The sequence below is a fragment of the Meleagris gallopavo genome, chromosome 5, assembly GCF_000146605.3.
Source record: "Meleagris gallopavo isolate NT-WF06-2002-E0010 breed Aviagen turkey brand Nicholas breeding stock chromosome 5, Turkey_5.1, whole genome shotgun sequence".
NCBI lineage: Eukaryota > Metazoa > Chordata > Aves > Galliformes > Phasianidae > Meleagris > Meleagris gallopavo.
The window spans coordinates 22632809-22646275 of NC_015015.2; the positions used below are offsets into that span (position 1 = coordinate 22632809).

General features: G+C 46.0%; 1 protein-coding gene across 1 annotated transcript; it reads left to right on the forward strand.

Annotated features, from left to right (window-relative positions):
• Positions 1-4: 4 nt before the first annotated feature.
• ARFGAP2 (ADP ribosylation factor GTPase activating protein 2) lies at positions 5-11326 on the forward strand (the record flags this gene model as incomplete). The annotated part of the gene is made up of 16 exons (XM_019616097.2): positions 5-234; positions 1051-1123; positions 1659-1790; positions 1880-1960; positions 2582-2684; positions 3360-3416; positions 3958-4002; positions 5087-5139; positions 5496-5632; positions 6149-6280; positions 6754-6882; positions 6963-7091; positions 7451-7577; positions 7683-7773; positions 7887-8005; positions 8443-11326. Coding segments are annotated over 16 exons (1659 nt in total), but the record flags the coding sequence as incomplete, so codon positions are not given.
• Between the last annotated feature and the right edge of the window lie 2141 nt (positions 11327-13467).

The following is a 13467-nucleotide window of genomic DNA, read 5'->3' on the forward strand; positions in this document are numbered from 1 at the left end:
CGCTGCGGGCCGGAGTCTGGGCGGCGGGGTTGGGGCCCGGCTGAGCGGCCGCGAGGCGAGGCGAGGGCTCTGCCTCAACCTCAGCCCTAACCCGGCCGTCCCTCTGCTCCTCCAGTCGTGCTTCGACTGCGGCGCCAAGAACCCGAGCTGGGCCAGCATCACCTATGGTGTCTTCCTGTGCATCGACTGCTCCGGCGTCCACCGCTCCCTGGGCGTGCACCTCAGCTTCATCAGGTGTGTGGGAGCAGGCCGGCGCGCCGCGCTTCGCTGCGGGGTTCGGGGGTTACGTCGGGGCAAAGCTTCGTCGGCAAGCGGTGGCTTCGGGTTGTGTGTCTGCGTACGGGGAGCCGCGGGTCAGGGCAGGACGGCGTTGTGCTGTGTCCCCTAGGTTGTGTAACTGCGTCTGGACTTGGAAGAAGTTGGTAGGAGACCATGGTATGTGAATGTCGTTAGTAAAACAGTCTGAGAGTGTTTTGTAACGCTGAGCAAAGCAAAAAGCGGAATGTTGTTAGCAGGAATGTTATCCAGCCTTTTCTGCGTTAGCCCAGAGGGGAAGGTGGTTTTGCTCTTACTTTCTGTATCTCTAAAAACTTCTGAATAACAGAATAGTGATCGTTGCTCATACAAAGATAAGTCGAGTAACCCTAAGAGATGCGCCATGCCCTTGCTCCATTTGACCGTTTTGGGCTGCTTTGTCATGTGCTCTGGCTTGATCGGAGGGGTGGGCCGAGCACGAGTCTTTTGCTGTGGTGAGATCAGATGTGGAACGGAAGCTTTCCTGATTCAGGCCCCACCTCTCAGCAAACCATACCAGTGAGGCGCCTTCTCAATTTGGATGCCGTATTATTTGGTATGAAGCTGAAGCTAACTTTGTTCCTTGCTTTAAAAGTTCAGATTAATTCCTTATAATTCACTGACATGTGCTTTCCTCCTTTGCCTCCTGTGCTCTGGTAGAACGGAAGTGGGATCTCTGACTGTTCTAGCTTGTAGTGTGCTTTTGTATTTGGCACACCTGCCTATCATTAATAGCAGTAATTTGTTTTCATGCAGGTCCACAGAGCTCGACTCTAACTGGAACTGGTTCCAGCTGAGATGTATGCAAGTGGGCAGCAATGCCAATGCGGTGAGGAACTTCCATAGGCGTTTTGCTTGTTTTCTCTATTGCTAATCCACATCCTCAGTTTCTTGTCCCTTTCTTTTGTGTGGCTTTCTGGGTACCAACCTCTCTCTCTCTCTTCTTTTTCTTGTTTTCTTGAAATGTATAATGAGGGCAGGTGCACTTGGAAGTCAGCCCGTGGCCTATACATGTATTGTTTTCTGGCATGCAGATCAGTCATTTCCTGACATCTTTTCTTAAATGAAAGGCATAGCCCTCTTAAACAAAAGGAGTTAGTAACGTTGATCAGTTGGGAAGCTCTTGTTCAGCATGGTGACAAAAGCGTTTCTCTGGGAATGAAAGGGATTGTTCACATCCTCTGGGGTTTGGATGAGACTTCTTGGGGAAAGCTGAGCTGATCAGTGTAAGCTTCATGCCAGGTGCTCAGTATTATATCTCCTGTCTTTGGGAAGCTTCTTGTTTCTGTAGTGTTTGTGTCACGTCTAACTGCTACTTGAGTATGATCTAGCAACAAGGAGACTGAATGTTCTTCTCATTTCAGACTGCTTTCTTCCGCCAGCATGGCTGCACTACAACAGATGCCAATGCTAAGTATAACAGTCGAGCTGCCCAGATGTACAGGGAGAAGATCCGGCAGCTGGCAAGTGCTGCCATGGCCAAGTATGGCACTGATGTAAGTCTAAGCAGCTCTCTACAGTTAGACATGCAGCACTTCATACTGAGTCTTGTAGGATAGCTTCTTTTTAACTCTCTTTTCTTCAGTTGCTCATAGATGGACTCAGTGGAGCCCCTGGGCATTCCCCTGATAAGAGTGATGCTGATTTCTTCATGGAGCACACACAGGTGGGAAGAATTGCTTAAACCAGACAGCTTTAACAGCTCTCAGGTAGCCAGCTGTTCGTCCAGGAGCCACTGCCACTGGAGTGGCAGTAGGAGCAGTTCTGCTTAGTTGAGAAGGATTCTAAACTGTGTATGCATTCAGTAGTAACACAGAACATCTAAGATTCAGTCATCAGTCTGCAATATAGTCCACAGATATAAATATTTCTATATGGGTTTTCAGTACCCATGCCTTTTCTCTTTGAGAACATCTTTATCTTCAAGGAATCTCCCTGGTTAACGCAGAGTCCCTTTGGACAGTTAAAGCAAGGGTTGGTTATTACTTTGAACACCTGGTTTAGTCAGCTTTCCAGTGGAAGTGGATTTGGCCAACTGCTTGTACAATACTCTGTTATTCCTTGTGGTTTTCCATTTTTGCTTTTTTATTTATTTTTTATTTTTTATTTTTTAATCCCAGTAAAGGAATGTAGGGGTTGTATTTATCTTCAGTGGGGGCACAGTCTGTTGTTTGGAACATGTTTTCTTGACTTTAAGCTGAGTAAAGGCATCTGAACTAGAAGTAAGTTCAGGCTTGTTATATGTATTCATTCTCTGCAAATCATTAGGGTGATTATCTCCTTACAGTCTTCCAGAACCTGGGATGTAGCAGATGCCAGCCAGAATCCTGCACAGTCTTCCTTGGACATGGAAAAAGCACCAAAGTCATCAGAAAGCAGTGAAGCAGCACGTGAGTTCTCTGCTGAGTAATGTTCTCAAGAACCTGAATTAATTTCCAGGAGAGTACAGTTTTGTTCCACAGTTGGAAAGGCTTGTTTCAGGTTTGAAGAAATGGAAGCTCTGTGCGCTGTCTGAAAATGGCATGTGAACATAAAGCAGAAAACTGTTTCTAAGATAAGTTGCAAAGAAAACAAGAATCTGGAAGCACGACATTAATTTGAAACAGCTTTGTGTATTCACTTTCAGAGAGTTTTCTTTCTTTTAACATGTTGAGACCACCACAGAGTAGGTAACTTGCTCTGTGGAGATCTAAGGTAATTGTGCTTGGAAAATTCCAGCTTTCAAGCTGGAACTTAGCTTGGTTTGATTGCTGTGGGGCACAGAAGTTAGAAGAGAGATAGTGAAACTACCACATTGTGAGAATAAAGGAGTTAAGAGTATCTCACACAGAGGGTGGTGACACAGTGGAACAGGTTGCCCACAGAGGTTGTGGACCCCCCCCCCATCCCTGGATGCATTCAAGGCCAGGCTGGATGTGGCTCTGGACAGCCTGATCTAGTGGGTGGCGACCCTGCACAGCAGGGAGGTTGAAACTAGATGATCGTTGTGGTCATTTTCAACCCAGGCTGTTCTGTAATATGATTCTATGGTCTCTGAATGTACTCTCCTGTTCTTGTGCCTGCAGATCCAAGTCAAGGCCCATCTATTGACTTGTTGAGCACATCTCCTAAAGCTCCTATAGGTAAGTAAGATTCTTTAGGGTCTTTTAGATGAGTCTTGCTGTTACACCTGCTGCTCAGTAGTAAGCTTAGTGGAGTTGGAAACAATGAACCTATTTTCAGAATGTTGAAAGGAGCTTATCTTCCTTTGGAAGCAATACTGAGGATTTCTCCACAACAATCCACAGCTTATTGGAGGTTATCTCACTCCTTTGGATGATTGAGTTCAAGGATATCTCATCTTTAAAGTTCGTTTTCATCTTGGGGCTTTGGACAAAACTTGCTATTTGTGTATCTGGAATTTGGCTGATCAAGGCCACATGGCTGTTTTGTGTTTTGTTTTGCTTTTTCCTCCAGAAACTTGGAAGCAAGGAAAATCTTTAGCTGGCTGAGTAACAGGAGTTTATATCTGATTGTCCCAACCATTGCTCTCCTGTCTGCACAAAGCATCTTGCAGAGCTTTTCTTATCAAGAGTATGCTTATAGCCCACAGTGGGCTTCATCCTGGGTGGAAAAACTATGTCCTTACGTGTCTATTCATTCCCCATATTTGTTTCTTCTCAGACATGTCCATGTACCTGTCACCACAGGAGCCTGCTCCTGCCAGAGGTAACTGGCTAACAGGTGGCCTGCGCTGGCTGCTTGTCACAATTCTGCCTGCCCATTTTGTGATTCTGCCTTCAAGTTTAACTTTAGCTTCTTTTGCTTAGAGGGAGAGAATGAGCCAAAGCTTACGTGTATCGTATTGGGATTTAAGCTAAATATTGTTTCTCTGGCAAAGGATCTTACTGCTATTAAAAAAAAAACATTTCCTGACAGTAATAAAATCAAAGAAGTTATAAATGGTGAGCTGAAAATAGTATCAGGTAGGAGATTTGGGACATTCATCTCACTATTTTAAAAAATTATGGTAAAATTAGAAAAGGTCATTCTCAACAGCCTTCCCAGGATCTCAAGTGTGGATTGACAAAAGTCATGTGGATATAGAAAGTAGGGAGACACTTTTGGAGTAAAGGCCCAACAAGGGCAATCAGATTATGGAACTATGCAGTGTTAAAAGCTGGAAAAGTGTCATAGGAAATCCCTCTTTATGCTTGCTTTGTTCTTACACTTTTTCCACAGACATCTGCTGCTTGGCTGGACCTTGGCTGTTTTTACAGGCGTGGTGTGCCTTATCCCCTCATATTGACAGCTTTCTGATAGAAAGTGTTAAGAAACCTATTGCTTCTATAGCACAGTACATTTTAGGTCCATTTTGTTGGTGGTCTGTACATGTAAATGTAGCTTTAGGGTTCTTGCTTCTTTGTTCCTAAGGCACTGGCGAGACGCTGAGCTTCAAATGGCTTTGAAGCTGTGTTCTCTTGGATTTATGTATAAAGTAAATCTAGTGCCTCTCTAGCAACCCTGATCTGTACCGGATAAGGTCATCAACCACGTAACACTTGAAGGCTCTTTTTGAAGGCCTTACAAGTTTCTACAGGCGTGGATATGCTTCTCCAGGTTCACTGGCCTGCAAATGTGGAGCTTTTCAGTGCATTTTTCTTGGCTGAGTGAAGTCTTACGTGAAGCTGCATGGTGTGCCCTGGATTCTATAGCAGCTGGACTGTGGTGGATGTTTGTGAGGGTTCCTGATTTATTTTGGCTTCTTAAAATAATTCACTTCTGCTTATTAGCCGCTTTGCTTCTCTTGCAGAACTTAAATCCTCCCTCATTGGAAAGAAGAAGCCAGGAGCTGCCAAGAAAGGGGTATGTTGGAGCTCCTATTTTCTGGAGAGGCAGCAGAGCACATCTCGTATTACTGCTGTCCTTTCCCTGGTCCCTTCCTTTCTGCCCTTAACCATGCTGCCTACTGAGAGATACATTTGGGGAAGGCAGAGCTTTATCTCATTGTCTCTTTTGAAAGATAGCTTTTATGTTAATAGAAAAACAGGATCCAATCTCTTAGCAGTGGCTGATCTCTTAGCACTTGCTGCTGGAGGGTTAACTCTCGTGTGTTTTTTTCCATGTTTTGCTGTAGGCAGTACTGTGCCTGTACAGGGACTACACAGGGAGACTGACTTTTATGTGGGTTTTTTGTTGTTTATTTGTTTGTTTGTTTTAAGTTGGGTGCCAAAAAAGGTCTTGGAGCCCAGAAAGTGAGTAGCCAGAGCTTCAATGAGATCGAGCGGCAAGCTCAGGTGGCAGAGCAGCTGAGGGAGCAGCAGGCAGTGGAGTCCAGGAAACAAGCCGAGGAGTCCATGTAAGTGCCCTGTATGTACCTTCCATATGTAAATCAGAGGTAATGTGGCTGATGCTACTCAGTCCAGGCCCACCTAATATGAAAACATCCTGCATAGTAGGATGAGCACTAACCATAAGCCAAATTGGTCCTTATAACAAGGCGAAAGTTACACCTCTGCGAAAACTTTTACCTCTGTAAGAGTTTAAGGAGCAGATGTGGAAGTATTTGATTTTTTCTGTCGACCTTGGGACAGGACTGAGGAAGCCAAAGGCCAAACTGGATGAGGTGTTCTTGTACCTATGTCTGGGGGTGGGGCAATCCCTACACCATGGAAATCAAGGATGGCTAGAAAAGAGTTGCATCTCAGAGTAAGGGAGAATGAGATGACAAGCTTCTGTGAAAGGACTTTTGTCTGAGCTGTTGTGGCAGCTGGTATTTTGAAGGGTTATCAGGATTATTTTCACCCTTTTACAGTGTAGGCTGGGCTGAGGGAGAAGGTAAAGAGCTGGATCTCACCACTCTTCTTTCCTTTAGAGTCACCTCAATGCGACTGGCTTATCAGGAACTGCAGCTTGATCGAAAGAAGGAAGAGAAGAAGCTTCAAAACCTTGAAGGGAGGAAGCGTGAACAAGCGGAGAGGCTAGGCATGGGCTTGGTGTCAAGAAGGTACAGTTGTGGATGGCATAGGATAGATGGAGGTGCTTTGGAACCACCCTGCTCTGGAATACTTTCCTGAGCAGTAGCTTGCTGCTCCTGTGATACAAAAAGAACTTGTATGCTGGACTGTGTCTAAAAATGCTTTGGGCCCCAGAAGGAATGGAACCTGTTCAAAGGTTCTAGTTCTCATTTGAGCTTTTCTGAAGGTGAATATGGCTGGTGAGTGCCTAGCTCTAGAGCCTTGCTGCTTGACAGATGTCCCTGTGTAGGCAGATGTGTCCTCCTACCACCTTTAAGAAGATGTCTTGGAACTTCTAAGGGAGTCAAGCCAGATATGTGGTGAAGGTTTCCCACAGCTCTCACTTTAGGCTTGTGGCACTTGTTCTGTCTGTAAAGGCGAAGGTTCAGTTTTGAGGGATATAGGTTGTAGCAGCTGGAAGCAGTCATACTTTTCAGCCCTAACTGCCTGTTTCTTGTGCTAGTTCTGTTTCACACTCAGTGATGTCTGAGATGCAAGTAATTGAGCAGGAGACGCCACTGGCTGCAAAGTCTTCCCGCTCCCAATTGGACTTATTTGAAGATGGTGGAGGCTTCACATCTGGACCCCCCAAGTAAGGCTGAGATTCAGCATAGTCATTGGCTTATTCCCAGACACAACGTCAGTCCTAAATTACCCATTTTTGGTATCTAGGTACAAATATAGTCCCTTCTCATTTGAAGATGCCTTTGGCTCACGATGGGAAACAGACTCCTCGTGGGGTATGGACAAAGACGAGGAACCAGAGGTGACAGTTTCCAGTATTCGGCCAATTTCAGAGAGGTAAAGCAACCACTACTGCTTCTGTTCCTTCCTTGTGTAGGACTAAGGTATAAGGTCTAAGAGCTGTAGGAGAAATGCTACTGTATTTTGACAGAATCTGAGCCTTGTACTGCAGAAGATAACATGCATAAATGACCCTGAGAAAATGAGCCTTCACTGAAAGACTCGTTCATTTCTATGCCTGTTGCATCCCAGTCTTATAGTCATCAAATTTAACTGCCCTGAAGAGGGGAGAGGAGATCCCTGATAGTAGCTAGTGCCTGGGGCTTTGTTGCTTCTCTTTGATCAGATAGGATCCGAGAGAGAAGTCTTCTCTTACTGATTTGGTGAGCTTAAGCTATGTTCTGTTGTTCCTTCAGGCCTACCAGTAGGAGGGATATGGAGAACAGGACATCAGTTGTGGAATCCAATGAAGCTCGGCAGAAGTTTGCAGGAGCTAAAGCCATCTCTTCAGATATGTTCTTTGGGCGGGAAGCAGATGCTGAGGTACATGCACTCTGCAGTGCTTAAGTTGGTACAGCTCTGGCTTCATCTTCTCCTGTTTGCACAGGTTGTACCTTTCCCTTACTTTTTTTGTCCTTTCTTCTGCAGTATGAAGCCAGGTCCCGACTACAGCAGCTCTCGGGCAGCAGTGCTATCAGCTCTGCAGACCTGTTTGGAGAGGCTGAGAATGCACACTCAGGTTCGTTAATGCTGGGGAGGAGGTGTGGAGGCAGCTTTGGAGGACCTAGACTGGGGAGGGATCAGAGTGCTCTCTGGTGCTGGGGAACTCCGATCTTGTGCTGGTTCTCATAGGTGGTGTATCAATTGGAAACGTTCTGCCTGCTGCTGATATTGCACAGTTTAAGCAAGGAGTGAAGTCAGTTGCTGGCAAGATGGCCGTCCTAGCCAATGGAGTGATGAACTCCCTCCAGGTGAGGTTATGCTACAGTATCTTCACATAGGCTCTCGTCATGCTCAGGTTCTTTAACCATATCTTGACTTCCACTGGGGTTATTGCTGTCTTATCAAATTGCATGGAAACTCCCAGGTACAGATGCACCTTTTGTATCTGAGGACTTAATAACTGAGCAATTCCAGGTGGTCAGCGAACACTACTTGGACAGCCTTACACTCCTGCTAGACAGGTTGTCATGTTATGTCTGTTATGTCAGATAAATCCTGGGTGGAACTTAAAATTTGAGTGCATTTTACCTTCTATTTTGGCGTGTTTTCTGTCTTGATGTAAATTTTCACTGATCTGTTATCTCTTGTTTGCATTCTAGTCCCAAACACCCTAAGACCTTGTTGTTTGCCTCTTAAGAGTTGGTGCAGTGTTGCAGCATGGTGATTTGGTGTGTTTCCTCCCCAGGATCGTTATGGCTCATATTGATGACCCAAGGACTGCAACAGGGAAGCCAGCAAGAGACACTGATGCCACTTTTGCCTGGAGTACACTCTGCAGGATTGTCTTAGTTTGTCTGGGGTGGGTGGGGAAGGGAGAAGGAAAGCAGAAGGGTTCAGCATGTGGCTGTATGCAGGATGCTTTCCAAATATCTCTGAATTCCACACTGCATTAAAATTCAATGTGCCCTCAACCCACTGCTACTTACTAGCCAGTGGTGACTGGGATAACCTCACTGCTGTGAAAGATAAGATGGGAACTCCTGTGGCTGCCCTCATCAGTGCTGCTGTCCTTCTTAGCCCATACCTTAGCTTATCATGTTATAGAGGAAATGGGGATGCTGTATTTCTGAATGTGGTGTTACCTGGTCCTCATGGACATGACTGTGGTTTCTTGTTCTGCTCAGTGCTTCTATTGCCTGTTTCCATGGAGGCTGCTGTTGCAGTTCACATCACTGGTAAGACATTTTCTGCAAGGTTCTAGTGTGCATGGTAGTCCATGGTGTCACGGATTCCTCTGTATTTTCAGGGTCTGCTTTGTATCATGGGATAATTCTTCCTATTGTCTTGTAAACCAGCATGTATTGATGCAGGAGAACAAATCAAAGATTATTTTTTTAGCTTCTAATCACATCATCAACAACAAAGCCCCAGGTACTGAAGTATGGTAAGGATGTTTGCTGGACCGCTGGCTAGTTTGTTGCCCAGCCATACTTTACTTCCAGACTTGGACAGAGAGAAAAGTCCTGACCTCTGACTTTACCGAAGTGTGTTATGGGTGAGGGAGGCTGCATGAGGACTGTTATTTTTGTCCTGCTCAGGTTGACTCTTTGCTCCTGACTGTGTTTTTAACAAGAGCTATTTTCAGGTAGTCTTTGACTATGCAGTTGAGGATGGAATAGCCCTTTATCCCCTATTAAGTGCTCTACAGTTGAAAAATAACTGTACTAGCAAAACAAGAGGCTGGGTCTTTTTATTCTGTGGGTTCTCATCAACAAACCTCTCCTCCAGGGCTGGGTCCCAACCTTGTGCCATCTTTTCATAGACCTGGGCCAGATTTTTGTGGTGGGAGCCAGAGGGGCCACAGTACCAGCAAGTCCTGCTGCCTCAGCAGCTGCCCTGTCTCTACCTGCATGGTGGGGCCATGTGGCTGCCTGGGGAGTGGGAGAGGCCTGAGCTTTCCTCTGCCTTCACCTAGCTCCCCCCCCACCTGGCTGGAGGCAGACAGAGGCTTCAGAGGGGAGCAGGCAGTGTGAGCCCTGGGGAGGGCACGGAGCAGCACAGAAGAGCCCAGAAGGTGGTGCAGACCTTACACAACAGGCTTTATTCTCCAGCTTTGGTTGTCACTTGATGGGTGGGAGAGAACGTGCAGTTAAAGGGCATGCTAATAAATAATAAATAAATAACACCTCCCACTACCTCCCCAGCTAGGTCAGCAGTAGTGAAGGGATTACTCTTAAAATAGTTACAGTATGTGCTGAATCCAGTCAGCTTAGGGCAGCAATAAGCTTTGGGTTAACAGCTCTTAGTAGCCCATGCTGTGTAGTGTTTTATGGGAGGGAAGAGCAAGTAGGCTCTCTAAGGCTCATAAGAAACCAGTGTCTCATCATTCTATGCAAGCCATGGCACAGGAGCATGGCTAGGGAAGGGTTCAGGGCTGCAGCAGCCAGGCTGTGGAGTTAGCATTACCATTAACACAAGCTGTAACTCTTTCTGTAGCTGTACATGTCACGCTGTAGTGCTGCAATACCAATATTTACAAAAGTACCTAGGACTTGCTTAAAAACTGCCTCCATCTCCCCCAGTGCTTTGGCCTACCAAACGCCAACAGGAGCCCTACATGTTTGAAGGCCATGCCATTGCTTGTAGTGAAGCAATCTCAAGACTTCATCTCTCTCCTCCACCCCCTCCAAAGTTCACTTTTGCCAAATAGCATGTTAAGCTTGTTGGAGGTAGTGGGAGGCAATTCCAGTGAGGAATTACAGCAGAGGAGCCAGACAGCAGCATGCAGTACCCACTGAAATCCCGCTTATTATTTGGTATATTTGCTTTGGCATGTCTTGGACTCAGAGAGGAGGAAGCAGTGACAGGAGGCATGGCAATACCTAAGCCCTTCTACTTGAAGAACTTCAGGAATTTCTCTACCTTTGATCACATGCAGGGGCAGCTTTAATAGGAATAATCATAATGGAGCATGAATGCAAAGCTGCTGCTGGCAGTTTAACCACTCTATTGTCTATAGGTCAAGTTTAAACACAGCTACCTGGCAATCAGCCTGCACCAGCACTCCCACTGCTCGAGCACCTGCTGAACTGTGTGAGATCCCTGGTGAGAGATCCCTGCTATTTCCAAGTACAGGCATCTAGCAACTGCTGGTTTGTCTTACTTGCCAGCAGAGGGTAGCATAACTGCATCTGGAAATAGCTTCTGAGGAGGAGCTACTGCACAAATTTGGATCTAGGAAACTAGCAGAGAAGGAACAGGCGGATCTGGCAGTGGGAACTGGCACAGCCACACACACATTGGTGATGTGAACAGAACCCGCTGTCAGAGCAGATGCTCCAGGAAGAGGTGCTGTACCTACAGTGAGCTCTGGACAAACCAAGGATGAGAAACGTTCCCACCCTCACAATCTTCAATTTTCAGAGGAGTCTGTCTCTTCATTGGAGCCTTCACTTTCAGCATCTATTTTTCGGCGATGATGGAGAGGTTTCCAGGGAGAGTTTATCCTGGGAGAGTTACGGACATGAAAATTAGCAGTGTCCCCGCTGGAGCCGGTGGGAGCAGAGATGGAAAGCCCTGAAACCTGAGCTACCCTGGAAGAGAAAGGAGAAAAAAAAGAAAAAAAAAAAGGAGAGAAAAGGCTAAAGTGGGTAGCCTAGCTTGTCATCTCCAGCCTTAACCATAGCAGTTTTGGAGTAAACTTGGGATGATTACTTATTCACAGCTAGCTGAGAGATGGAAAGATGTTTGTGGCGAAGAGGAGGAACACTTTGCACTACCACCTGCCAGACTTGCTGGGTGAATAATTTTTCTTCCTGTTAAAAAGAGATCTTCTTGGCTGAGCCTGTGTCCTCCAGTACCCCTGGTTTTCACCGTCCAAACAAAATGTCTCAGATCATTAGAGATTCTTCTGTTACCTCTAGATCCTTCTTTTAGGCAAGTTTTTCCCAGTGCTGCTGAAGTCTTTTTGAAGGATTTTGTTAGCTGCACCAAGGCACCCCAACAAAAGGCCTTCTCTGCTAGGGCTGCATCTCTATTGTCTTACAGTTAAGTTAAAAAATAGAGACAGTACTTTACTGAAGCCATCCTCAATGTGCCACTTTCCATCTGTTGTTTTACTTCCTACTCTTTGCAACTCAACTTACAATTTCTCAAGTTCCTGATCCATGGCAGGGTCCAGAAACAAATCTCCTTTATCTGGCAAAGCCCCTGGAAACAAACAAACAAACAAACAAGGAAAACATTACAGCAGAGTTAGACTATTCAGGGGTAATCTTAAAGAAAATCACTCAATTCATCATCCTAAATCTGTTCTGGAAGACAGAGAAGACTCTTCCTTATACCCACTAGAGAAATGAATCCTCAACAATCAACGGCAGACAAAGAATGATGGCTCATATTCTCCATCCTTCACACAGGCTGTAGCAGAGCTCAGATCAAATAGGGGGCACCCTAAGTGGTTTCTCACAGAACTTGAAGCTCTCAGAGTTGGCAGGGTCCACTTTACAGAACTACTGAGCGCACACCGTCTCAGGGAGATGGCCCTGTCAGCTTCATGTTCCTGCTAATTGCAATATGTGGCCGTGAGTGCCAGATGCTATCAGAGTAACAGATAGGTTGTATGTGCCACAGCCTAAAGCACACATAATACCACCCAGGGAGACATAGACTTCTGTGCTGCCTGTCTTTCTTGTGGTGCACTGAGCTTGGGGATCAAAACACAGATGTGAGACTCACTTTCCTTGCAATTTAGGAAGATTAGCCCTGACTGGTGCATGTGAAGCATGGGGTGGATGAGCTATATTTTACTGTTGCTTGCTGCCTGGGTAAGAAAGAAAAAAACTGTTTAATAAACAGGTACCCTCCCTCAGCACAACGCTCCATTTCACATTTGAAATTCCATTCAGGATGAAAGAGATGGGTGTAGTTCAGGACTGGAGCAGCTGGTTGATCACCACTGTAGAACAACACTAGAACCTCAGAAAGAGCCCTCAGGAAGACAAGGCTCTCAGGAAAGACCTCCTTACTAATTCTGTAGTGAACACCTTGCACAGGAACTATGGGAGGGTCTGATAGGTCAGCACAAAGATGATGGGAACTGCCTACCACAGCCTGGACAGTGCCACTGCACATTTGGTAACGTGTACCAACAGCGCAGTGAGGAATACTCCTGTTTTTGAGGAGACCTGGCTGCCACACTCAGGAGCTTTGGGAAAGAGCTTTATACTGCTCTGTGGGAACACAAATCTGGTTTCTGGCCCTGGCACCTTGGTCCTGAAGGAAGGGCTGGAAAGCCACTCTTGTGGACAAGACAAACTGGCAGGAGTTACCAAAAATGTAGCAGCAACAAGCATCTAACAAATTAGAACAAGTTCAGATCAGACCCACCTCCCCCACTTTTTCATTTCTGGTAGCCTCCTCCTGCACATGAACAGGAAAACCTGGCATCACAACAAGAGTGTTGGGAGGTCCAGTGCTTGCTTTCACACACTCAGTTAAGAGAATAAGCTAAAGCTTAACTTGTTTCTATGTTTGCAGAATCTAGTACAGTCTCTGGGGCATAAGAATTACTTGGGAGAGACAGTAAATTACATAAAGGATTCGCAAGTCTACACTGACATGAGTTAGCCTGCAGATTCCCATTTGCTTGACACTCATCAGTGCTACTCCAGCAGAATGAGCTGCTCTAATCCCTACCCCTGCTCCTCTAGGGGTGCCACTGGCTTTGTGAGACCAGAGAGGAAGCAGGCATCCTGACTGAAAGCTCCTT